General features: G+C 43.0%; 1 protein-coding gene across 2 annotated transcripts; it reads right to left on the bottom strand.

Annotated features, from left to right (window-relative positions):
• Positions 1-1,195: 1,195 nt before the first annotated feature.
• Positions 1,196-27,528, bottom strand: LOC133777515 (probable protein phosphatase 2C 2). 2 transcript variants are annotated; one of them, XM_062217164.1, is made up of 5 exons: positions 26,708-27,528; positions 26,344-26,523; positions 1,869-2,042; positions 1,595-1,774; positions 1,196-1,503 (listed from the first exon to the last, which is right to left on the bottom strand). In XM_062217164.1, the coding sequence occupies exons 1-5, from the start codon at positions 27,356-27,358 to the stop codon at positions 1,366-1,368; spliced, it is 1,323 nt and encodes a 440-aa protein (XP_062073148.1). In that variant the 5' UTR covers positions 27,359-27,528; the 3' UTR covers positions 1,196-1,365. The 2 variants fall into 2 exon arrangements, with proteins under 2 accessions (XP_062073148.1, XP_062073147.1); XM_062217163.1 differs by having other exon boundaries at positions 1,196-1,515; positions 26,708-27,526.
• Between the last annotated feature and the right edge of the window lie 397 nt (positions 27,529-27,925).

The raw sequence follows: 27,925 nt of genomic DNA, 5'->3' as shown, positions 1-27,925 counted from the left end.
CAGTTGACCAAAATCAGGGTCAACACATTCTGTCCTATTTGGTCTAAGAAACTACTGGATGGATATCTTTATTCTTCCTCAAAGTATTATTAAGGAGATCGAGAAATTATGTCGAGGCTTTCTTTGGGGAGTTAATGGTAACCGGAGTAAAATTCATTTGGCATCATGGACTAAGGTCTGTCTCCCGAAAGTTTATGGTGGACTTGGATTCAAGAATGGCTCAGCTTGGAACAAAGCAATTTTAGCTAAGTACAATGGGCTATAACTGAGAAGCATGATTTGTTGTGGGTTAAGTTGTTAAATTCTGTGTACTTAAAAGGATCTGAGGTCTGGTCTTATAGGCTTCCCCCTGACACTAGCTGGTATTGGAGAAAACTGTGTAATCTCAGGGATATCTACAGCTATGAAGCGATAAAAGCTGCTGGTAGTGCTGGAAAATTTCACCCTTCTAAGCTGTATAATAGCTCTCTATGTCAACAACAAATAGACTATCATAGAGCTGTTTGGTGCCGACTTTCCATACCTAAACATAGATTTCTTCTTTGGCAAACAGTTAACACTCAGCTCTTAACCTGTGATAATCTGCTTAGGTTAAATGTGGTAATTGATTCCCTGCTTTGTCCTGTTTGTGGAATATCTATTGAGACTCATGGCCATCTATTTTTTGATTGCTGTCTATCTAGGCAGATACTGCTCATCATATTTGGCTGGTTGGGTTTTCAAGCTTGGCCTGCTGATTTTTCTAGCTGGCTGGTTTGGCTCTCCAGTAGGAGGCTTGGAATAATGTTTGACATTATTAATTCGGTTCTAGCAGCAGTAGTGTATGGTATTTGGAGGAACCGAAACAGATGTGTTTTTTATAGTTGTTCTTGGTAAGCCCATAGCATTTCTACTGAGATAAAGTATAGGATTAAGTACAGAATTTTCAATGTAAAAAATAGGAAAATATCAATACAAGAGCAGAAATTTATGGATAGATTAATCATGTAATCTGGTTTGGGGTCTTTTGGCTGCTTGTGTTTAGCATGGGTTGGAGGGTTTTCCCTTGTGGTTTTGGTTTGTAAGAATTGTTTGTACTGTTTATTGTTATGAAATAACCTTCTTCTTGATAAAAAAAAAAAAAAAAAATTCTAATCAACGTATATTGGCATACAAAATTTGAATAATTTCAGCTACTCTACTTATTTGGGGCGAATTAAATTAAACAAAAGTAGTGCATTATTCTAGCTAGTTTGGGGCAAAATTGTTCCGATACAGAAAATCTAAGAACCAGCAATATATATGTACCAAATATTCTATAAATAATTAATTAAGCAAATTATAGCGAGGGCGTAATATTGACATTTTGGGATCACTAACAAGTTGCTATATTTGCACAAAATTATGAAGGTTGACCACCATGACCGTAATATCATCCATGTTCCCTCTACTTGAAGACATATCTACAAGCTTTTTACAAGCCTTCAATATTGAGTTTTCTCTTAGGACAATATCCACCGCTTCCTGATCATATACCTACATTGTCATATACCCCAACATAAATAAATATGTATAATTGTAAGATCATCCATCATCTAATAAATATTATATATACCTTGTCCCACAGTCCATCAGAGGCTACTATAAAAAATTCACAGTCAGAAGTTAAAGGAAGAGTTTTGATTTCTGGCTCAGAAATAACCCATTCTTTCAAATGTTGATCCCCAATTGCTCTTGAGACTGCAAGTGACCCTTGAACTCTCCAAACTCCATTGCGACAGTGAACAAAACCTCCCTGCTTATGTAATAAATAATAATAATAATTAAGCAAAATAATTTTGTGCCATATAATAATTAAGCAGATGATGATGATTAAGAAGCTAACGTACGGAATTCTCAATACGAAGGCGCTCGTCCTCTCTTGTGGTCAAACGATGGTCGTTCGTTAATACATCAGCTACTCCTTTTCTACTGAGAACTACTCTACAATCTCCCACGTTAGCTACGTGTAAATTTCCATTTTTGAGCAACACACTGGCTGCACAAGCTCCACTACTTACTCCCTGTACGTTTAAGAAGATTTCATGTTAGTTTTAACAGTTTTTTTTATTTTTTTAATGTTAATATTAAAAAATATTCTTATATTTAATAGAATAATTTTATATTTAACTATAATTTGTAAATACTTAAATTTAAATAAAATAAATTAAATAATTGAAAAATTAAAATAAGATATTTTATAATAATAATTATTTAAAAATAATAAATAATTAAATAAATTAAAATATAATATTTTTCAAATATTGTACAATAATAAATAATTAAATAAATTAAAATATAATATTTTTGAGATATTTTATAATGATAATTATTTAAAAATAATAATATCATACGTTTTATAACTTAAATAAAATTTAATTAAACTTAAACTCACTTATTAGAATAATATCATATTAAACATATAATATAATCTACTGTGAATTAACAACAAATTAATTTTAAAAAAAAACTAGCTAACAAGTAACTTAAATTTAAAATCCACGTATAATATTTAATATTACATTAAACATATAATATATAATCTCTTGTTGTCACTCCCAAATTCAAAAACTAGAATAAACATAAAGTTAAACAAAAATAAATAAATTATTTAATTAAAATATGATGTTTATTTCAAAATTTATATAACATTAATATAAATTTAATAAAAATAATAATAAATTCTATAAATAAAACTAAGCAAACGTGTATATTGCACATTGATTGTATCTAGTATATATATATATATATATCTTCGAACAGAATAAATAAATAAAAAATTTAAAATAGAATAATTTTGAGAAATTTTACAATAATAATTATTACTTAATATTATATTAAACATATAATATTTAATATTTTTTTGTGACTGCTAAATTCAAAAACTACAACAAACATATAAAATTAAACAAAAATAAATAAATAAATTAAAATAGAATATTTTAAAGATATTTTATAATAATTTAAATGATTAAATCATATTTATTTAAAAATAATAAAGTCATACATATCATTTTTTTTCTTTTTCTTCATCAATTTCACCAAATGACATTGTGAGATACATTAGATTCTAAAATAGTTGATGCATGTAGACTTGTCTATACTATGACTTTTTCATAATTCTTATTTTATTTCTTTTATTAATTTCTTTTTAAATATTATTATATTTTATATATATATATTTCATGTAGCCATGTAAATATATATTTATATCAACGTTGTGTTTAAATGTCATATATGTAGGAATTATTGATATAAATATTTATATATACTATATAACTATAATTCATTCTATTATATATATATATACATTTAAAAAAAACAGTCGACCAATTTTTATTAAAATTATAGACAATCTTTACAATTTTAAAACTAAGCAAACATGCATTGCACGTTGCTTCCACCTCGTTTATATATATATATATATATATATATATATCTTCTATATAAAAAGTTTGTAGATAAGGGAAATCAAATACTAATTAATCATTTTGAAGTTATATTATGGTGTCTTATTACTTAAGATACTTTTACGTTGCCGATTAGTTATATTTTAGAAACTAATGAGTTACAATAAAATATGAAAAATTACTATATAACTTATTATTAAAAATTACTTTTAGTATACCATACAATATTTTTTTATATTCTATTTAATATTACCAAACAATATCTTAAAAAATCTATTTTAAAAAAGTTACTTGGAATATTTTTAAATAAATTTAAGCTGTTTATAATACAATATAGTATTTTTTAAATGTAAAATAAGAATACAAATTTTAGTATATTACATTTTGATTAAGTTTAAAATTTAGTTACTTTTTGGTCAATACAATATAAAAAAGAAACTAAAATGTTGCTTTTTATTATGGTCTTCTTCTCCGGTAACGACCAAAAAACATATTATTCCCACATATCAAAATGATCACTTTGAAGAGCAAGTCACGGTGATATCATTTTTGAGCCCAATCGACTAGCGGTGTGACTGTAATTTTATTTTTAAGTTTTCTAGAAAAAAGATAAAAGAAAAATGTATAGATTTGAAGAAAGAGAAAAAAATAATAAAAAAATTTGTTTTAAGGTATAGATTATGCTATAAGTGTTAATAATTATTTATAGGTGATTTTTATAAAATTCAAATCAGCTTGAATAATGTATTTAATCTCATATATATGAGAAAAGTTGAGAACTACCTACTTTTAGGAATAGTTATGTAAAATTAGACACTAAATATATTTAGTTAAATTTTACTCATTATTATTATGAGACTTCCCAAATTACTCTTATTTGAGCATATGGTTCTAAGTATTGTTGTAGTATGTATTATATATATATATATTTGTTGGCGCGGTTATTCGGCAACAGATAATTATACGAATAAACAGGATAGATTAGTGCTAGATAATGAACCGTAATATATAAATATTTATATTCCAAACTGGTGAAAATAGTATAGGGAGAAGGTTATAACTCCTTTCCTTTATGGTGGTTCGAAGGTTAAAATCATTCTAGTCCACCAGTCAATATTATTGATATCTCTCTAGTATTCCTTACAGGGTGTTTCTTTACAAACTAGACGCCAACCCTTGTAACGCCCAGGGTCTCCATATTTATAGGGAGAGGACACCTGGATGTTGGTAAAGGGGGCCATCCCGTGACCTTCTTACCCATCATGTCACCTCTGTGACACTTATGATTAATTCCTAAAACCTAACAATGAAGTGTTGTCTAATCAATAGGTAAGGGGGATAATGGGCCGCATCGCCCAAACCAGTCGTGGGGCGCCTGAACACGCACATTTATGCTGCGTGTCCGAGAATTCAGGAATGGAGTAGACACGTGATGTCTGATATGCACACGTTTACATTGTGTGGTTGACTTCACAAATGGACAGGGGTGCCAGATCTATGCCGCACCTCGAGCTTGATGTAGCATCAGCTCGTGATATCTACACTACTAATCTGATGCCTTTGAGCATACTTGCTAGCCCTTTGATTAGCTCGGGCTACAGAGGTGGAGACTCGTAATAACAGCTCCGGGTAGGAGGCTTCCACGTGGCGGATCGAATTATGCCATTTTCGAGCTAGCTAATAACCCGTGGATATTTAGGGCGTACATTTGCCCCCCAAGCCCCTGCTCGTGGCACGTGATGTCACCTGTGGCCACAGTGGGGGCTTTTAGGCTTCCTTTTCGACTCTTCATGTCCCGCCTATTGCACTGGCATCGGATATGTGGAGCATTGTGGTTGGTGACGGACCGTCTTCCGAGAATCGCATTAAATGGCCTAGCCTATCTTCGGCCGTCGTTTCATCTTTCGAGTTGTGACCCTCGTATCTCGCATTAAGATGATCGAATGGTCCTCGTTCCTTTGCCTTTTACATATATACAAGGTTGGCCACCTTCCGCATGAGCCACCCTTTATTTGAAAATTTTTCTTCATCTTCTCTCTTCTTAGCCTCAGAAACCTTTTTCCTTCCGGTCTTCATTCCAGAAGTCTCTGAGTTCCAGACACAAGGGTTTGTCCGTGACTCCAGTTCTAAAGGCTCCACTAGGATTTTGATTCCTACGCCCTTTTCGATCTTCACACAGCAAAAACCTCTGTAAGTCCTCTGCCTACTGTATGTTTAAATGTTTCCATTTTTTCTTTGTTTATGTAAACTTCTTTCTTAGTCGCACACTGTAGGTTGTATTTTTTCTTTTTCTTTTTGGTGGTATTTTGTGCGTAGGTTTTTATCCTAGGGGTATCAACCATAGGAGAAAATGCTTAGGAATATAACGCATAGGACACGATAATTCTGGGGTGACTTTTCTGGGTAATCTCCTATTTGGAGAGGGGAAGACAACAAGTTTCTGGGGTGCAAAACTGGGTAGCTTAGGGGTCACGCTTCCCAGGCAGTTTTTCTTTTGAAACTTTCCCTCCAAGGCAAGCATTATCCTGACCCTCCTGACACACGGATTTCGAGCAATCGGGGACCCGTTGGGAGCACAGGCGCGCGTTCATAGAACCGCGTGGCCTCACGCACCGCGGGCTGAGATTACCTCAGCCCGTGTAAGGAAAATCATTCCTCGCGCTAGATTCCCTTTCTTATTTTTAGGTCACCTTTCTAAATTTTCTTCATCTTTGTTCGTTAGGTGACCAGATGGGACCCAGGAAAAACATGCCCAAGAAGAGTGCTGTCAGCTCGTCATCCCAGCAGACCAGCAAGGGGAAGGAGGTGGTAGCAGATTCCCCTATCCCTCACTTCGGTCCCACCGTGGAGAAAGAGGTCGAGGTGGGACCTGATGTCTTCTTCGAGGCCGAGAGGATTGCCTCGAAGGTTACAACTCTGGGGAAGGTCAACAAGATCCTGCTTTCCCACATCATCGACATAGGGACAGGCGCTCTTGTTGCTCGTCCTCCCCTTGAGGGCGAGCGGAGCTGCGCACCGCTCGACGAGGAGTTCGCGGCCTGGAGCGACGAACACCTCAAGGCCGGGGCCTTTCTTCCTCTGGACCAGTACTTCATGGACTTCCTGAACTTCGTGAAGCTGGCCCCCTTTCAACTCCCCCCTAACTCCTACCGTCTGTTTGCGGGGATGAGGTACCTGTTCCTGAAGCAGGAATGGGAGGTCCCTACACCGGCGGACATTCGCTACTTTTTCTGCCTCAAAGCCAGCCCGGATCAATGGGGACGAGGCGACGGGTTCTATTACTTGACCCGTTTCCCCAACTCCGCCGTAGTCATCGAGCTGCCCAGCCACCCCAACGACTTCAAGGACCAGTTCTTCATGTCGACGGGGTTCTGCAACTGCGAACACCATTAGTTTAACCGTCCTCGTAAGTTCTTTCTATCCTTAGCTCGCGAAATCGTTGCTGACTTATTTCTTTCCATACGTATTGATTTGAATACCGTCGTGCAGCTATTTTCGCGAAGACGGCTAAATCGGTGACCCTTGGGGGTCAATATGAAACTTTGGCCACGCTCCCTCCAAGCGAAAAAGACTACTGCCAGCTCATGTCTGATGAGATGATGTTGGCGTGTAAGTTAATTTCTTCGGGCCAGACCCTAGCCTTAAGGAGGCAGCGGACCGTCCCAGCAGCTCGTGAGATGGCACCCATCCCTGAGCGGGGTGCTGCGAATGACGACGAGCAGGACGAGGAAGACGAGGTGCCGCTCGTGCGTCGGAAGCGGGCTCTTGAGATCGCCCAGGAGGTCAACGTGGAGCGTATCCAGTCCGGGGCAGCAGCCGGCCCCTCCGGCCAAGGTAACCCATACTTGTTTAAGGATTTAGACAGGGCTACCGCAGACCTACGACTTGCTAGGTATAACCCCAGCCAACTCGTTCACTGTCATCAAAATGACTCAGCTCGTAACGTAACTCTGCTCCAGTGCATTGACCAACTAGTGTTGCGCTATGACATGGGCCGACCTAGGGGCACTGTAGTAGTAGACAATAGCCTGACCTTTAGGTCGGCTTTTTTTGAGGAGTACGGGACCAACCTTAGGTCATGGCCCTCCCTTCTGGGGGGTATAGTAGCTCCGGGGCTTAGGAAGTATGTAGAAGAGTCTAGTCGTAAGGCGGATCCGGACCCAGAGCCCCCTCTCATTCATGAAGTTTTAATTTTAGACTCCCCCATAGAAGCTCCGCGGCTGGAGGTCGTGGCAATAGATTCCTCCTCTAGCTCGGAGGGTAGGACCTTTTTCAATACATTCTTTAGATTTTTTGTGATCAAATATTTTTACATGCATACTGATGCTTCGTTGTCTTTATTTCAAGCGAGGAGATGTCACACCCCGGGGACAACATTCTGCGATCCATGTTCCAGGGGGGAATCCTTCCTCCGGGTCGTCCGAACCATTGGTTAAGAAGCTCCGGCTGACCAAGAAAACTCCCCCTCCCGGGACCACTTCCAAGTCTCCTACCAAGGGGAGGGGCCAGGGTCCTTTCGCCATAGAGAAGGCGCCTCCACCCCCTCCCGCTATAGAGAAGATGGCTCCACCTCCCCCGCGACCTCCTGTCTCTAACCGGGAACTAAAGGTACCAACCGGGACCTTGCCAGCTCCGGTTCCCACCGTGCGCATCCCAGTCAACACTTAGGCCCTGGAGAAAATCCCCGAGGCCTTTCGAGGGATGGTTTATGAAACCGCGACCTATATGGTGGATCACTGCTACAATGCCACCCCAAGGGATCTGTGGGAGATTGAGATGAGGAGCCCCGAGAATGTTATGGAGTCTTCACTGGGGATGACCTTCACGGTAAGTTTGCTTTACCGATGGTTCTCTTTGATTTTTCTAAAGCACATGCCTTATCATCTTTTGACCTTGTAGGCGGCTTTGGCCCTACACCGAAGCATAGCTCGGTCACGGGCCAGGTTTGACGAGGTCAAGGGCGAGTTCCAGATTGCCAAGGCCGATCTTGCATCTACTCAACAACAAGAGCGAGATGCCAAGGCTGCCCTGACGACTGCCAGGGAAAGCGAGAAGGTCGCGCAGGCCGCTTTGATTGTTGCGCAGGCCAACTTGGAGGTAACCCGGGCCAAGCTGCTGGAGGCCGGGGCTACACAAGTCGCCTTGGATGCTGCGAAGGTTGAGCTTGAGGAGGCCAAGGCCGCCCTGGTGGCAGAGAGGGCATCTTCCAGCTCCTCCATGGAGGCCATGCTGTATCATTGCTGGGCCTTCAACCAGGATGGTGATTTTTCCTTCCCGGGACCGGAGGTGTGGGAGCCCTTCCTCGAGAAGTTCAAGGCTTGACTTCAACAGGAGGCGCCCTCTGAGACTGGGGAGACTTCTGCTGCAGCCGAGCAGGACGCCAAAGGGGTGACTTCTTCAGAGCGGCCTGGTGGGGCTTAGGACTTTTGCTCCTTTTTCTCTTATTTTTTATTTGTAACTTTTTATCACGAGGTTTTTTATCCTCGAGACAATTGGTTTCCTCATATTTACTTTAATCTATTTATATTTTTTTGTGGTTTAACTTTATTGTTACTCCTCTTTAACGCATTTGATGAGAACTTAGTTTCTGTTGGTGTTATGATTGACATCTCATGCTTTTTAGGAAAAAACATCGATTAATCAATTTGAACCAACTTCTAAGTTTTAAGACTTGGTTGTATCCAGGACATTAATTTTAAAAACTTAGTTCGCGTTAATCCTTTATTGATATCTCGCGCTTTTTAAGAAAAACATCGATTAATCAATTTGAATCAACCTCTAAGTTTTAGGACCTGGTTGTATCCAGGACATTAATTTTAAAAACTTAGTTCGCGTTAATCCTTTATTGATATCTCGTACTTTTTAAGAAAAACATCGATTAATCAATTTGAATCAACTTCTAAGTTTTAGGACCTAGTTGTATCCAGGACATTAATTTTAAAAAACTTAGTTCGCGTTAATCCTTTATTGATATCTCGCGCTTTTTAAGAAAAACAACAATTAATCAATTTGAATCAACCTCTAAGTTTTCGGACTTGGTTGTATCCAGGACATATGCCCCCCAAGTAATCAGGAAGGGGCCTTTCGTGGTTACTTGACATTACATCCACAAACATATATGACACCGCGAAAAGACTCTCTCATTATTTAATAAACAAAAGGTGGCTTTCCTAGTTAAGCCTTACAAAGATATTACTGATAATATTTCTTCAGGTGTATAGCGTTCCAAGTCCGTGGGACTGCTTCTCCATTAAGCCGAGCTAGCTTGAAGGTTCCTTCTTTCACGATCTCTGTTATTTGATAGGGCCCTTCCCAGTTTGGTCCCAAAACTCCGTCCTTGGGATCCTTACCGGCTAAGAAGACTCTTCTGAGTACCAGGTTGCCTATGCTAAAGACGCGTTTCTTGACCTTTGGGTTGAAATAACGAGTGATCTTTTGTTGATAATGCGCGAGCTACAGCTGTGAAGCTTCTCGTTTTTCGTCAATTAGGTCGAGGGACGCGCAGAGCAATTTGTCGTTCTGGTCTTGGTCAAATGCCTGGACTCTGTGCGAGGCTACCTTTACTTCGACAGGAAGGACGACCTCACTCCCGAAAGCCAGGGAGAAAGGAGTGTGACCCGTCGAAGTTCAGTGCGAGGTCCGGTATGCGCACAGTACCTGGCGGAGTTATTTGGGCCAGACTCCCTTGGCTTCATCCAGTCTCTTCTTAAGGCTTGCTTTTAGCGTCTTGTTGACAGCCTCGACCTGCCCATTGGCCTGGGGATAGGCCACGGAGGAGAAGCTTTTAACAATGTCGTGCCTCTCGCAGAATTCGGTGAAGAAATCGCTGTCGAACTGCGTTCCATTATCTGATACGATCTTCTTTGGCAGCCCGAATCGGCAAACAATATTCTTGACCACAAAGTCGATGACCCTTTTTGAAGTGATCGTCGCCAGAGGCTCTGCTTCTGCCCACTTTGTGAAACAGTCGATAGCCACCACCGCATAGCGAACTCCTCCTTTCCCAGTAGGGAGGGCACCAACCAGGTCAATCCCCCAGACCGCGAACGGCCATGGGGACGAGATCATCTTCAGCTCGACCGGAGGAGCCCGGGCAATTGTGGCGAATCGTTGGCACTTGTTACATTTTTGGACGTAGGAGATCGAGTCCTTTGACAGAGTGGGCCAATAGTACCCTTGCCTTAATATCTTCAAGGCCAGGCTTTGCCCCCCAGTGTGATCTTCGCAAAAGCCCTCGTGCACCTCCTGCAAAATGGTCTTCGCCTCGCTTTGTAGAACACACCGTAGGAGAGGTAAAGAGAGGTCACATCGGTATAATATCCCATCTATCACTGTATACCTCGGAGCCTGGTAAAGTACCCTCCTTGTGTCATTTCGCCCCTTGGGTAACTTCCCTACTGTGAGATACTCGAGGATGGGAGTCATCCAAGTCGGTCTGTCGTCGATCTTCTCGACCTCTACCCTGATTTCCTCTATGCTTGGTCTTTCCAAGAACTCTACCAGTACCAGCCCCAAAGTCTCCGCCTCCCCAGAGGTAGCGAGCTTTGCCAGGGCGTCCGCGTTGGCATTCTGTTCCCGAGGTATCTGCTCGATTGAGCCGCGCTCAAATGCAGATAGCTCTTTCTTTACCTTGGCCAGGTAAGCAGCCATCTTGGCTCCCCGTGCTTGGTATTCTCCTAACACTTGGTTTACCATGAGCTGGGAATCGCTGTAACACTGGACGGAGCTGGCCCTCAGCTCCTGGGCCACCCTTAGCCCAGCCAATAAAGCTTCATATTCGGCCTCGTTGTTGGACGCTTTGAATCCGAATCGTAACGCCGAGTGGAATCGATGTCCCTCTGGGGATATCAGTATGATTCCAGCCCCGGAGCCGTTCTCGTTAGACGAGCCATCTACGAAGACTTTCCATGAGGCTTGAGCTAATTCTTCCACTGGGTCTTCTCGGAACCCTGTGCATTCTGCCACAAAATCAGCCAGGGCCTGGGTTTTTATAGCAGTTCGCGGTATGTACAGTATCTCAAATTGGCTGAGTTCGATAGCCCACCTCAACAGACGTCCCGATGCTTCAAGTTTCTGCAAAACTTGCCTTAAAGGCTGATCGGTTATGACGCGTATTGAGTGGGACTGGAAATACGGCCTAAGCTTTCGGGAGGCTGTAATAAGGCAAAAGGCCATCTTTTCCATCAACGGATACCGGGATTCAGCTCCGAGAAGCCTCTTGCTGATGTAATAGACTGGCTTTTGAGACCGGTCTTCTTCTCGGACTAGTACGACGCTAGCCGCATGTTCCGTGACAGCTAGGTAAAGGAAAAGAGGCTCTCCAGCCGTTGGTTTGGATAATACGGGCGGCTCGGCTAAATGTGCTTTTAGGTCAAGGAAGGCATGTTCGCATTCCTCAGTCCACTCGAATTTTTTATTTCCCCGGAGCAGGTTGTAGAATGGCAAACACTTGTCGGTAGATTTAGAAATAAACCGATTAAGGGCCGCCACCCTTCCTGTCAGACTTTGAACGTCTTTTCGCGACCGGGGTGATGGCATCTCGAGTAGCGACCTGATCTTATCGGGGTTCGCTTCTATTCCCCTGGTATTGACAATGAAACCCAGGAATATTCCTGACGCGACCCCGAAAGTACACTTTTGGGGGTTTAGCCTCATGTCGTATTCTCTCAAAATCTTAAAGCATTCCTCCAGATCGAAGACATGGTTATCGGTAGTTTTCGACTTGACCAACATGTCGTCAACATACACTTCCATATTTTTCCCGATCTGATTTGTAAACATCCTATTTACCAACCTCTGGTACGTAGCTCCCGCGTTTTTCAGCCCGAAAGGCATGACCTTGTAACAATAAACGTTAGTTAGGGTCATGAAGCTAGTGTGCTCCTATTCTGCGGGATTCATGGCGATCTGGTTATAGCCCGAGTATGCATCCATAAATGACATGAGCTCGTGCCCCGCCGTGGTTTCTACCAATTGGTCGATCCTTGGCAAAGGGAAGCAATCTTTGGGGCAGGCTTTGTTCAGATCGGAAAATTCGATGTAGGTCCGCCATTCTCGTTGAGCTTCAGGACCAACACAGGATTGGCTACCCAGATCAGGAACTTTGCTTCACGGATAAAGCTACACTTTAAGAGCCGGGCTACTTCCTCCTCTAGGGCCTCAGCTCGGGTCGTTCCTAGGCGCCTTTGTTTCTGGTACTTTGCAGGCACGTTTTTATCCAAGTGGAGGGTGTGCATGATGACTCTCGGGCTGATCCCTATCATGTCTCCATGAGACTAGGCGAACACATCTAGATTTCCTTGCAGAAACCTAATCAGCTCCGCCTTCCTTTCGCTACATAGGTTTTTCCCGAGCTTCACCACCTTCGAGGGGTCTTGTTGGTCGATATTTACCTCCTCGAGCTCTTCGATGGCCTGGAGCTCGGATCTGTCCTCGCCTATTCTGGGGTCGATATCATTATTTAAGATGATACCCTCCCCTCTGGAATTCTGAGGTTTTTCTATCTCAGGACTAGGTACAATTTCCTGAGATTCCTCACTTCCACCCTGGATGGTCATTGTCTGCTGTGCGGGTTTTAATTTTCCCTTCATGGAAATGCTATAACATTCCCTGGCAGTGAGCTGATCACCTCGGACCGCGCATATCCCCGAGGAAGAGGGGAATTTTAGCGCGAGGTGGCGGATGAAGGTTATGGCTTCAAATGCTATCAAGGTAGGTCAGCCCAAAATCGTATTGTACGCAGCGGGACAATCGATGACCACAAACTCGAGGAGTTTTGAGACAGTCCGGGGTCCCTCTCCCAAAGTAATCACCAGCTCGATTGTCCCTATTGCTGCCGATCCTTATCCGGAAAATCCATATAACATCATGGAGGTGGCTTTCAACTCGATGATAGATAAACCCATCTTTTCCAGCGTAGACCGGAACAGCAGGTTCACCGAGCTCCCATTATCGACCAGTATCCTCCTAACTCTCCGATTGGCGAGCTGGGCGGCTATGACCAGAGGGTCATTATGGGGGAACTGGACGTGGCCGACATCTTCCTCGGTGAATATGATTGGTTGTCTCTCTAGTCGTTGTTGTTTGGGTAGATGCTGCTCTGGGACGAACTCCACTCCATTATGAGCTTTCAATTCGTTGACATACCTCTTCTGGGCACCTCTTCTCATGCCGACCAGATGGGGGCCTCCGGAGATCGTGGAGATCTCTCCTCCTATCACAGGAGGAGGGGTGTCCTGATTTATCCGAGACCCGGGCTGACTTATCGGAGCTTCTGGAGCTGGTTGACCGGCGGGAACCCTATTCCACGTATACTGAGCCAAGGGTTCGACTCTGATGAGAGTCTCGATCTCATCCTTCAGATGCCTACAATCTTCAGTGTTGTGGCCAATGTCGTTGTGGAATCGACAAAACTTGGAGGGGTCTCGCTTAGCCTTTTGGTGCTTCAAAGGCTCTGGCTTCTTCCAGGGAAGGCGAGCAGAGTTTGCTAGGAAAATGTTCTCCCTAGTGTTTGTGAGCTCGGTGTAAGTCGCGTAGATTGGCTTAAAATTTTCTCCAGGCTTGTTCTTCTTCGGGTTGTGCTGGTCGCCCTCGCCGCTCCCTTTTCTCTTGCCTCCACCAAATTGGTTATTCTGTGTAACGGTTTGGGCCGCTGTCATGACATCCGTTCCCACTCCAGCAGGCTGATCAGAGGCTTGGCTGGTTCCCGTGGCCGATGCTCGCGCCTCCTCCAGGTTTATCCATCCCTGTGCCTTATTTAAGAATTCGTTCACGGTGCTGACACCTTTTCTCTGTATCTCTTCCCTGAGTCCTCCCCCAACGAGGATCCCAGTCCTCAAGGCCATAAGCTTGGAACTATCATCTACGTCCCTGGCTCGAGCCGCGACATTTGCGAATCTGCTCAGGTAAGCTTTCAAAGGTTCCTCGGGCTGTTGCTTTACGTTTGCCAGGGTGTCGGCATTGACGAGGGCAGCCTGAGAAGCTCGGAATGCCCTCTTGAAGTCAGCAGAAAAGGTTTTCCACGAGCTGATGGACTGCTTTTTATTCTTCTTGAACCATTGCCTAGCTGGCCCAGTCAAGGTGGAAGGAAATATTAAACACCTTAGCTCGGGACCGATGTTGTGGGCCATCATCAGGGTGTTGAACATACCCAAATGATATGACGGGTCTCCATCCCCATCGAATTTGGACAAGAGGGGCATACAAAAACCAGGTGGATACGCCGTGGCTGCTATGCTGGGGGCGAAGAGCTCGAGTTCGTTCCCTGAGTCGTACTCATCTTTTTCTTTTTCTGATAAGAGCTTCCTCATCAACACCTCCATCTGAGCTAGACGCTTCAGGGTTTGGTCCTTACTTCCTTGGTTGTCTGGGGCTGTTCAACAGCTCCAGTTCCATTGTATGCGTTAGGCGGGTTATCGTCCCTCCTAGCTTGAGCTAGGTTATGTGGGACATTCCTGCTGTCATGTACTTCCGATAGACCCTCCCCTTGTTGAGCACGACTACCATTTCTAGCTGGATCTCCTCTCTGAGAGTTGAGGCGATCTCGAAGGTCGGCCCTCGGGGTGGCCCGAGGTCTTTGAGCCGAACTCAAACGGTGGCGCAGGTCTTCGCCAGACATGCCACTTCGATGACTCCCAGTCCAGTAACTCCTGTTTGAAAAACTCGGAGCCCGCCGCTGAGGGTGAGGATCCAGGATTTCCCCATGCGCTCGACTGCGATGTGAAGGTCCGGCAGAAGGAGGATTTCTCTTGCTGCTTCCATGAGCCGGAATGTCTTGGACTGGACGGGGAGGAGATGGGTATCTTATCGGTGACGGGGGATGCCTAACTGGTGACGCGATCCTAGTCCCGTCAGGGCGGATTAAGCTAGGTCGCGGCCGCTCCGTTCTACCATTCCCCGCGTCCTACGCTCGGTGGTCTGACCGTGGTGCAGGACGGCTGGCCGGGGCGGGCTGTAACTCCCTACTTCCTTAGAGCCGTTACTAAGTGAGTTTTTAAGACAAAACAGTGTGCAATGGACTCGCTAACCGAGGTTTTGAAACAAAAGTGTGACTAATTAAAAGTTAAGGCTGTAATCTTTGAAAATGCGTCATTTCATTAAAACTTCTATTATTAAACATTTGGGATCCCAAAATAAGATTTGAAAACTAATTACATCTTGAAATAAGGTTACAGTTGAGAAATCATAAAATCATAGATTATTACAGCCATTTTCGAATAAACCCCCAACCAAAGCAGTCGGGCAGACCAAACATGTACACGTCGCTTCACGCTCTCCGTACTCATGGTTGGTTGACTCAGTCATTGCCCTTACCTGCAACACAGAGCACCCGTGAGCCGAAGCCCAGCAAAAAAACTCATGCAGAACATAACATATGCAATGTATACAGTTTTATCATAACAGATAATCCACAAATAAATAAGTCAACCGTTTAGACTAAGCAAACACATGTATCCACCGGGCCCCGCCCTGATTATAGCATCCCATGTGCTAGGTGTTACTTTCGGCCCACGGCCGCCCCGGCTTACGCCGTACTCGGCCCACGGCCTCCCCGGCTTACGCCGTACTCGGCCCACGGCCGCCCCGGCTTACGCCGTACTCGGCCCACGGCCGCCCCGGCTTACGCCGTACTCGGCCCTTGCCGCTCATTTCATCATAATCACACATATAGTACATTCGAAATAATCATTCACACACATCATGATTCATTTAAGGTTTAAACATTTGCACATAATACAATCTGGGGCCATGCCCTAACCTCGGGTGTTATAGTTTTCTTACCTTTCCAATCAATAGCTTAGATCACTTGACTCCTTGAGCACGATCCCAACCGAGCCTTAGCGCACACCTAGGCACAAACATAGGTCAAAGTCAACACCGAACCCCAAGTCCGAATACCTAGCCTCGGGACCAATCCCGAGCCCCCGGGAAGTCCCAAATCCCCAAAACAAAGTGGCGGAAACAAGCCCCGAACCCTAGGTCAAAATCCATCATCAAAACTCAAAAATTCCCCTCTGTGAACAGTGCAGCGCTACAGCGCTCTAAAGAGGGCGCTGTAGCGCTACAAGCAGAACACCCCTCCAGAAACAGGGACTAGCGCTACAGCGCCCACTGACTAGCGCTGTAGCGCTAGTTGCAGCCCAGAAATCCCAAAATCGCATTTCTGCGATTTCTTTCACCCAATCTCAAACCAAACTTCCCCAAATCTTTACCAAACTCAAAATCAAGCTTATGAACACTCTCCATTCATCCCAAGCATCCCAAATCCTCAAATCCCAAGATCATTTATCCCAAATCTCAAAATCTACCATGAACAACCCTAAACCAGAAATTCATGCAAACCACAAAGATAAAGTCTTAGAAATCATACCATTGCTGCAAATTTCGACCTTGAATCAACCCTAGGCCTCCTTAGCTTGCTCTCCCTCAAAGCTTGCCCAGAAATCCCCTGAGATTCCCATCAATCCAGCTCAAAACACAGCTCAAACCATCAAAACCCTTAAAACCGAAAATCTCTAAAACTTACCTCAAACATTGATGTGTTCTTGCCAAATCTTCAAGTCTAACCCAAGATCCTTGATGCTCAGCCTACCCTTACTCTCCACCGAGCTTTTCCCCAAGAAAAACGGAGAGGAACGGTGCAAGAACGCACAAACCGTTCCTTGAGAAAACCCACCTGTTTTTCCCTCTTTTCTTTCTTTCCTTCTTCTTTCTTTTCTTTTTCTTTCAGCATTCCCTCTCTCTATAAAGCCTTATAAAAACCTATCTCCAAAAGCCAAATGACCAAAACACCCTCCCTATAAATTCTAAATCCTTTTTGTTCAAGTAGGGCCATTTTAGTCATTCACCCAATTCCCGCTAATCCTCAAGTGTCTCTAATATTTTCCCGTTGCTTCCCAATACCTGATAAATCACCAAATAATTATCCCCCATCATCAAAATAAATCTCAATCCATTTCTCTGAATTCCTGCTTATACCCCCAGGCTCGCCCCGAGCTGGGTATAAATTCCTGTCAACACTTTCCGCTAGCCTGCTCATTGGGATCGCCTTGAGTCACAAAGCACAGATACATCCACATACCACTGTGGCCTCAACAATCAACACATATCAATACAGTTACGCCCAATCATGGCCAAAATTACAATTATGCCCTTCTAACACGATCCGGGCCTACATGCACACTAACTTACATAGTCATGCATCTCAGATAAACAAATAGTCATATAACATGCTTTAAATCATAACCATGCATTTAAATAATTAAAATCACACATCAATCCCATCATGCCCTCCTGGCACGCTAATCAAGGCCCTTAAGCCTTATTAGCGAATTTGGGTCGTTACAACTATTCCCTCCTCATAAAAATTTCGTCCTCGAAATTTATCCAACCTATCAGTCTGTAAACCCGCAACTCTGACCATACTTCCAAGGTCCACCGCCTTTACTTTACTTTTCAACCACACTCTTACAAGAGTAACAAATTTGCCCCACAAGATCTTGTCTAATAGCCATACTCTTGATAGCCTCTCGTTACACCGCAACCCTGCCGAAGCCCAGGGTCTGCCTAGGTTACAATGACCACTTCACTGTCTTATTCTTGATTCCGGAGATACTCAAAAGTCATCACCTCTACTAGGTGGGATCAGCTTGTAGGCCCCGCCGGCCTAACCCTTAGCACAACTTCTGAATTTCATGTTGAAATAGGAGTCAAAACTCTCCCTTCTTTCTCTGAACACCTTACAGATCCTCGTCTGTTATTACGCAGAGACGCAACTCTTTCCTTCCGAAACTTTATTTCCTCAACATTTAACAATTTACCAGCTCTTTATTCTTTCAAATAGGCAGACACCCCTGCCTTGAGAAGTTTCAACGACCTCTTTGGCTTTCTCTCTGAACTAAAGCCAAGCCCTATGTCGCGTTACATGAACAAGACACCAATAACTGCCACCACGACTAACTCGTCAGGGATAACGTTTCCCTTAAAATCTCAAGTTTTCGCATACTCAGCGCTCGATTCAGTTGATGTCTGATAAACCTTCAGACTGCCATTCCACTTGCAATCCACTGGTAATCCCAGATTCCTACTCTGCTCTTTTCGTCCTCTAGGCCCATTCCAAAATTTAAACTACTAAAGGGTCTCAATTCGATATCATCGACGCTCCATCCTGAAACCAGTTCACTCGACCCAATCAACATTAACTCAAACAACCGAGTTAAAACTCTTCATGTCTAAATACCTTACTTAAGGTCTAATGTGGTCTATCCCCATGATACACTACCACATCACCTAAACACTGTCACCCGCTCAGCCCTCCCGGTACACGTACCCTAGGAGGTGGAATGATGTCATTCAGAATCCTCATCCAAAACCATATCCTGCCTGGATCCTTCACTCGATCCTGGTACCCTACTGTAACACCATGACAGGGTCCTTCCCTGTTTCAACTCAAGCCAACACTTCGGATTCCACAGCTCAGTGGCACTCACCAGCTAACCCTTACCTATTGACATTATGCCGATCTCAGTCATTGCCTTATATCCTCCATCACAATCTATGGCGTTATTCCCTGACTGAAACACGCCTCACAGCTAGGAGCTCCGCCTCCAATTATATCTCCCCTCGCTCAATCGAGGATTTCCAGCACTGGTCGTCCGTCTGCTACTTTTCACCGCATCTGGGTCTCAACGTTAACCTTCTTACTAATACCCAACACTCAAGTACCTCATCATAGACCAAGTCCTTTATGCCACCACTCTTAACTTAGCCATAACACACACACATTCCAGCATTCCTAGATATTAATCAATTCTTACCTTGTCTTCTGAATTTCTTTCTCATTCGACAAACTCAGTCCGTCTAACCTCAAGTTTTGCTGTTCTTCTCATCTCTGATGTAGTTGTCCCCGGAGATGCTTGTGCAATAGATGACGTGCTTACCAATCTTGTTATGCTTTCAATTCTTCAAACGCCCATCATTAGCTTCTTTGCGGCTTCAGATCAATTCTTCTCTTACCTGTCCTTTCTTCTTGCAGCCGTAATCTGAGAACTCCTGACGACATCCAAACTAACACTCCGTAGAACCTTACCTGTGACTTCGCCTTCTGGGTACAAACGTCTTTTGCATAGTCACTTGCTCACCATTTCTGTCTGGGAGTAATCCATATGTATTGCTCGTGAACTTGAAGGGAACTTGCCCACACCGTTCATGCATTCTCTGTCTAAAGAACTTACCTGTGCTGCTGCAGCTTGAACCGTTCCAGAATCCTTGTTACCAATTCCTCACACCCTGCCCGGTGCAACCTAATCAATTCACGAAAATTCTTTATCCTTGGTTTCCAACTGGTAATAACCAGGTCGTAGATCAACTCTTGGGGACATCGTCCCACCTTGTATCCAACATTGTACTTTTCGTCCTAACCCGACGATACTAGCAATCCCCGCAGTATAACACTCTGGCTAATCCAAGATCAATTCCTTCGATTTCTTCAATAGACTTTCTGTCGGCCAAACCGTCTTTTACAACATTCCTTATACCAATCCTATCTGTAGTCTGACCTTGAAGTATCCCCTAAATCTTTTCTCTACATACCCACGTAATTTTCCCACTGATCCGTTATGTCTCCTTTACGTACTCCAGATGATATCCTCAACAATCCATCTGCCAGAGTTTCTAATTCCTTCTCAATAAGTATCACTGTCCTCAGCCTCTCGAATGGTACCATTGAGGCAACCTCTCTAGGTCCATCACCCTCACGGAGCATTCACAACACCGAATCCTTCCAGTTCGCTACATGACCAAAGCATAAGCTCGTCAGTTAAATACTCACCCTTAAGGACTCAGCCTCGAACTTTGAATGTATCGCTGCACTCTGGTTCTCCGTTCCCTCACCATGGAAATCCATTCCAACATCTCGAGTCATTCTACGTAGAAGTCATGTCCTCACCTGACCTCCTCTCAGGTGGCATCCTCTCCCCCAAGCGCATACTAACTAACCTCCCTGGTTCCTGTCGCCAGCTCGACAACCACCTTAGCAATCAAGCTTCTTTCAAATCTCAAATTAGGTGCCCAAGCACTGTCTGGGGTCCTTCTACCTCGACAATCATGAATCCAACCTTGCTGCGTTCTATCAAATAGCAGTACCATCCTTTCACCCAGACCTCTCCCCTTTCTTGGCAATTACAGAAGCCACAACCCTATCCGGGGTTCTTTTAACTTGATTGTCCCGAATCTATCTTTACTAATTCCATCAAAGGAAGCACTGCCCTTGCGGCCCTAGCACTCATGTTCTAATCATCAACCATCAGTTCCTCGACATCATGGCCCTCTCCGCCATCCACATACAGACGATAGCCTCATACCTCAGCGCAGCCCAAATACCTTAGACCATTCCCGATCTCAAATCCTTAAATGGGTCGCCATCAATTCAGGATACATCCATCAGTATAACTTTCCGAAATGAATTACCCAAATCACCATACCCATCGATCTACGCTGTTGTTACCCCCAACAGTCCAAACCAAACTTATAAGTCCACCAGTCTCCACAGTTCAAACCATGTCTTTAAAATCTCTTCTAACCATTCATCATCTAGGTTCTTTCCAACCCATTAAGCCAGTACCTGAGTCCGAGTACCAACTCCAGGCATCCCTCTACCTCATCATTTAACATAACCCTCTAATCAGGATCTCTCATCCTCTTAACCATGGGTGGAATTAACTCTGCCCGTCTATTGATAAATTCCTTGTCAGCTCGTACCTTCCTCAACTCTAGAGGATAACATCCTATACGCCTTTCATATAGTACCCTTATCTGTCCATACCTCACAGTAAACCAGCACTGGTAACCTTACTGTTAAAACATCTAAAGCAGCCATTTCCCCAGAGAAATCCGCTGTTCTCCTATCCCATCTCAACTAACAAACTCCGCAGCTTACTCACACCCTAGTGACCCTCCGCTGCTGCTTTCAGGGATAAATGGAGTTCTCCACTCCAACTTAAATCTAGAATCTCCCTCATAACACAATGTCAGGTCCCCAAACCCTTCTAGGAACAAACAACTCGAGTTCATCTGTCCAAAACTGACCCAACTCCTGAACTCTGTGGTTCCTACTCTGAACCAAACCACCACTAGGTCCAAATATCCACAGGTATAATGCACACACAAGCATATACTAGTTCAAATCCACAATGATATACATTTAGCTACCAGATTTAGCATCACTAAGTATATCCATGCTCATCATGCTTCATACAAGCTAATAAACAGATATAACATATGAATTTAATTCAGAAAACTAACCACATACGCTCAATATGCGAACCATTATGCCAATTTTCATCCACATGCATAATAATGTTATTTAGCACACATTGATCTCAACATGCAACAGTCAAGGGCCAGGCCCTATTAGTATCTCATGCATATGTCATCTCATTCCTCATGCTCCATATAAATAAGCAGGCAAACAGGGCAGTCAACATATATTCAGACATGTCAATTAATCATACCAACCAACCCTGAGTCGAGCTTGTCACTGACAGCGAGCGTACATGTTCGGTCGATCTCCAGAACCAATAAACCTTGGCTCGCTCTGATACCAAGTTGTAACTCCCTACTTCCTTAGAGCCGTTACTAAGTGAGTTTTTAAGACAAAACAGTGTGCAATGGACTCGCTAACCGAGGTTTTGAAACAAAAGTGTGACTAATTAAAAGTTAAGGCTGTAATCTTTGAAAATGCGTCATTTCATTAAAAATTCTATTATTAAACATTTGGGATCCCAAAATAAGGTTTGAAAACTAATTACATCTTGAAATAAGGTTACAGTTGAGAAATCATAAAATCATAGATTATTACAGCCATTTTCGAATAAACCCCCAACCAAAGCAGTCGGGCAGACCAAACATGTACACGTCGCTTCACGCTCTCCGTACTCATGGTTGGTTGACTCAGTCATTGCCCTTACCTGCAACACAGAGCACCCGTGAGCCGAAGCCCAGCAAGAAAACTCATGCAGAACATAACATATGCAATGTATACAGTTTTATCATAACAGATAATCCACAAATAAATAAGTCAACCGTTTAGACTAAGCAAACACATGTATCCACCGGGCCCCGCCCTGATTATAGCATCCCATGTGCTAGGTGTTACTTTCGGCCCACGGCCGCCCCGGCTTACGCCGTACTCGGCCCACGGCCGCCCCAGCTTACGCCGTACTCGGCCCACGGCCGCCCCGGCTTACGCCGTACTCGGCCCTTGCCGCTCATTTCATCATAATCACACATATAGTACATTCGAAATAATCATTCACACACATCATGATTCATTTAAGGTTTAAACATTTGCACATAATACAATCTGGGGCCATGCCCTAACCTCGGGTGTTATAGTTTTCTTACCTTTCCAATCAATAGCTTAGATCACCTGACTCCTTGAGCACGATCCCAACCGAGCCTTAGCGCACACCTAGGCACAAACATAGGTCAAAGTCAACACCGAACCCCAAGTCCGAATACCTAGCCTCGGGACCAATCCCGAGCCCCCGGGAAGTCCCAAATCCCCAAAACAAAGTGGCGGAAACAAGCCCCGAACCCTAGGTCAAAATCCATCATCAAAACTCAAAAATTCCCCTCTGTGAACAGTGCAGCGCTACAGCGCTCTAAAGAGGGCGCTGTAGCGCTACAAGCAGAACACCCCTCCAGAAACAGGGACTAGCGCTACAGCGCCCACTGACTAGCGCTGTAGCGCTAGTTGCAGCCCAGAAATCCCAAAATCGCATTTCTGCGATTTCTTTCACCCAATCTCAAACCAAACTTCCCCAAATCTTTACCAAACTCAAAATCAAGCTTATGAACACTCTCCATTCATCCCAAGCATCCCAAATCCTCAAATCCCAAGATCATTTATCCCAAATCTCAAAATCTACCATGAACAACCCTAAACCAGAAATTCATGCAAACCACAAAGATAAAGTCTTAGAAATCATACCATTGCTGCAAATTTCGACCTTGAATCAACCCTAGGCCTCCTTAGCTTGCTCTCCCTCAAAGCTTGCCCAGAAATCCCCTGAGATTCCCATCAATCCAGCTCAAAACACAGCTCAAACCATCAAAACCCTTAAAACCGAAAATCTCTAAAACTTACCTCAAACATTGATGTGTTCTTGCCAAATCTTCAAGTCTAACCCAAGATCCTTGATGCTCAGCCTACCCTTACTCTCCACCGAGATTTTCCCCAAGAAAAACGGAGAGGAACGGTGCAAGAACGCACAAACCGTTCCTTGAGAAAACCCACCTGTTTTTCCCTCTTTTCTTTCTTTCCTTCTTCTTTCTTTTCTTTTTCTTTCAGCATTCCCTCTCTCTATAAAGCCTTATAAAAACCTATCTCCAAAAGCCAAATGACCAAAACGCCCTCCCTATAAATTCTAAATCCTTTTTGTTCAAGTAGGGCCATTTTAGTCATTCACCCAATTCCCGCTAATCCTCAAGTGTCTCTAATATTTTCCCGTTGCTTCCCAATACCTGATAAATCACCAAATAATTATCCCCCATCATCAAAATAAATCTCAATCCATTTCTCTGAATTCCTGCTTATACCCCCAGGCTCGCCCCGAGCTGGGTATAAATTCCTGTCAACACTTTCCGCTAGCCTGCTCATTGGGATCGCCTTGAGTCACAAAGCACAGATACATCCACATACCACTGTGGCCTCAACAATCAACACATATCAATACAGTTACGCCCAATCATGGCCAAAATTACAATTATGCCCTTCTAACACGATCCGGGCCTACATGCACACTAACTTACATAGTCATGCATCTCAGATAAACAAATAGTCATATAACATGCTTTAAATCATAACCATGCATTTAAATAATTAAAATCACACATCAATCCCATCATGCCCTCCTGACACGCTAATCAAGGCCCTTAAGCCTTATTAGCGAATTTGGGTCGTTACACGGGCTGTCGCCGCGAGCCCTCCCCGGATCTCCTTTGCGAGCTGCCTTGGGCCCTCCTGGGTGCACTCGAGAGTGGAATCAAGCTAGGAGTTGAGGTCCGGACCGATCGGCTGAATTGCTGATCGGCCCTAGGAAGTTCCTCAAACACAGTTTCCTGGGGGTGAGACGTGGGAGTAGAATTCGGAGTCGAGGTTCTAACCGATCGGCTGGGCCTAGACCGGTTACCCCGGCGGGACTTATGAGTCCCACTACGCCTCTTTCCGACGTTAGCGTCGGTTGTAAGAGAGGGTAATCGGGCCAAGACCTCTTCGATTTGCTTGTTTGCTTTCGACAGCTGACTTCTCAGCTGTTCAATTTCCATTTCTATCGCCGTGTAAAAATTCGGGTTCGAATTTGGCGGCTGGGGAGCCGAACTTCCAGTGTCGCCCTGGCCCATTGGCTGCTTTCCCGGTTGCTGCTGAACCTCGGGGTTTTGCTCATCGGATATGGCGGCATGGTGATCCTCCTGCCCATCACGTTGATCCGCTTCATTGCCATCCCTCGAGCGAGTAACCACCATGGTTGGGTTTCTACAATAGCATCAATCTAAATTCTCTCAATGAAAGCACCAAACTATTGACGCGGTTCTTCGGCAACAGATAATTATACGAATAAATGGGATGGATTAGTGCTAGATAATGAACCGTAATATATAAATATTTATATTCCAAACTGGTGAAAATAGTATAGGGGGAAGGTTATGACTCCTTTCCTTTATGGTGGTTCGAAGGTTAAAATCCCTCTAGTCCACCAGTCAATATTATTGATATCTCTCTAGTATTCCTTACAGGGTGTTTCTTTACAAACTAGACGCCAACCCTTGTAACGCCCAGGGTCTCCATATTTATAGGGAGAGGACACCTGGGTGTTGGTAAAGGGGGCCATCCCGTGACCTTCTTACCCATCATGTCACCTCTGTGACACTTATGATTAATTCCTAAAACCTGACAATGAAGTGTTGTCTAATCAATAGGTAAGGGGGATAATGGGCCGCATGGCCCAAACTAGTCATGGGGCGCCTGAACATGCACGTTTATGCTGCGTGTCCAAGAATTCAGGAATGGAGTAGACACGTGATGTCTGATATGCGCACGTTTACATTGCGTGGTTGACTTCACAAATGGACAGGGGTGCCAGATCTATGCCGCACCTCGAGCCTGATGTAGCATTAGCTCGTGATATCTACACTGTTGATCCGATGCCTTCGAGCATACTTGCTAGCCCTTTGATTAGCTCGGGCTACAGATGTGGAGACTCGTAATAACAGCTCCGGGTAGGAGGCTTCCACGTGGCGGATAAAATTATGCCATTTTCCAACTCGCTAATAACCCGTGGGTGTTTAGGGCGTACAATATTATATACATATAATATGTATATCATATGAAAATATGAAATAGTATATCATATATATGTATATAAGTGTTGAAGAAACTTAAAGGGGTTCTGTTTTAGAGGGTATAATAGAAATATCATATGAAATAGTGGGCATTTTAATAAAAGTTTAAATTGGGGGTATAAAGGAAAGCACTTAATTAAAAACGGGTACTGTATATAATTTTTTCCATATATATTGCATGGAACTTGGTGTCTTCAAAATCACATTATTTAGAAACGGTCGGCATGACGAACAATTAATGATATTTCGAAAGTCAAAACTAATTAATTAAAGTATGTTGTAGCAGAAAAAAAAGTCAAATTAACGAAGTTTGGCTGTGCCAACTCAAATTATAGGAGAGGTAGTTTATATAATAAGTAACCAGCTCATCAATAGCTATAAATTATTTTGAATTTGTTCAAAAAAAAAACAAATATTGTAAAGACCAAGTCAATAGAGAAGCTCAAATAGAGAAATATGTGTGTCAATTGTGTCTAGAGGATACTAGACTCTAAATAGTAGTTAGTTAGCTTACCTGACTAAGAAACTCCTTATCTGTTACTAAGTATCCTTTACGAATAGCCTCTTCTACCTTATCTTCATCTCTATTTGTTGGAATATGTTCAACCCCTTTCACAATGTTCTTTCCTAAATTTTCAGCAACATAATCAGTGGCTGCACACCCTCCATGCCCATCCATTACTGCAAAAAAGGCCTGCGTACCGTACATGACCGCAAATAGATCATACCATTATATATATATATATAATATTCTTGAAAAATAAACTCTAATTTTATTATCATAAAATCTGTGTAAATATAGGCTTTAGCAATTAATTTACATTGCATAAATGTTCGTAATAATAATAGAAAACAAATAAAAAAAATGATATACTTACTTGCTTTGGATCTCCCATAATATCAAGCAAAACTCCATATCCATCTTCCATAGACATCCTCATTCCTTTTTTTGCTACCAAAGAGAAATCTCTGCCTTCAACCTCAACTTCTTCGTTCTCAAACTTTCTTGTTCTACCATTTTCACAAAATTCTTGGCCTGCCAGGTATTCCGGCACAACCAGCCTTGAAGGCCTCTTTCGTAACCTGCAACTAGCGGCCTCTTTAGCCTTGCAATCGCCGCCATCGCTGCTGACCGATCCTTTATTGTCTGACAATAAGTAGCACTGATTATTATAGTTAATTTCAAGACCTTCGTTTTCTTTCATGGTTGCAATCCCTATCAACCGCAACTTTTCTGATCTTGCACCGTTATGAATATTCTCGCGATGATAGAGACGATGTAGATTTATATCTTCTTCTTCTTCCTTGTGCGCCTCAATGTTCTTAATGTCGTGTTCATGATGGTTATGATCATCGTGAGAATTATCAACTGTTAGAGGTCCAACGAAAAGCGACCTGACCCATGAGAGATTTGAAGGAGGTGGAGAGTTTAGGGTTAGAGCCATGCAAGTGGTGATTACCTTTTTAATAAGGCCTTGGAGAAGGTATAGGAAAAGGTTGTAATAAAGGATAGAGAAACTCAAGATCATTTGTTGTTTTGGTGTGAATCTATGAATATCATTAATATCTATATATTGTGTGTAGAAATAAAGTTATTTGTACCTTAACTTCTCTGCCTTTATATATAGTGTTGAATTGTATGAGATGTATTTTGTTGAAGAGAAAAGTGTGGGCTTTTTGATTTTCATGTGGTGGTCGACATTGTTAATAATATTTAGGAGCCTTTGATTTTAATTAGATGGTTATATGTATATGTACATGTATAAAATATAGTTTAGATAGGAAGACGGCAAAAAAAGGGTACATGGGAAATTAATTAAAGAAGAGAATATTTGATGATGATGATTGCCAAGTCAAAGGAAAAGACTTTATCTAATTTTGAGCGAAAAAGAAAAAAAAAAGACTTTATCTAACGGCTAAGATTAAGACCCTTGTTTACATGCTAATTGGGATGAGAGAGAGGAAATAGTTTGGTTTTGACACTTTCAATCCTTCTATGATAAGGAACTAGTCACGGATTATAAGTGTCGGACGGTACCGTCCAAAAGAATAATGTGAATGGATGTGATTCGACTTTCTCTTATTGGTCAATTTGC

Source organism: Humulus lupulus, chromosome 5, assembly GCF_963169125.1.
Source record: "Humulus lupulus chromosome 5, drHumLupu1.1, whole genome shotgun sequence".
Taxonomy (NCBI): domain Eukaryota; kingdom Viridiplantae; phylum Streptophyta; class Magnoliopsida; order Rosales; family Cannabaceae; genus Humulus; species Humulus lupulus.
This window is presented reverse-complemented; position numbering and strand designations above follow the sequence as displayed.

Coding starts and splice junctions, on each gene's coding strand:
- LOC133777515 (XM_062217163.1), bottom strand. CDS start 27,358: ATGATCTTGAGTTTCTCTATCCTTTATTACAACCTTTTCCTATACCTT. Junction 26,524..26,707: donor TTATGGGAGATCCAAAGCAA/GTAAGTATATCA, acceptor TACGGTACGCAG/GCCTTTTTTGCAGTAATGGA. Junction 1,775..1,868: donor GCCTTCGTATTGAGAATTCC/GTACGTTAGCTT, acceptor TTACATAAGCAG/GGAGGTTTTGTTCACTGTCG.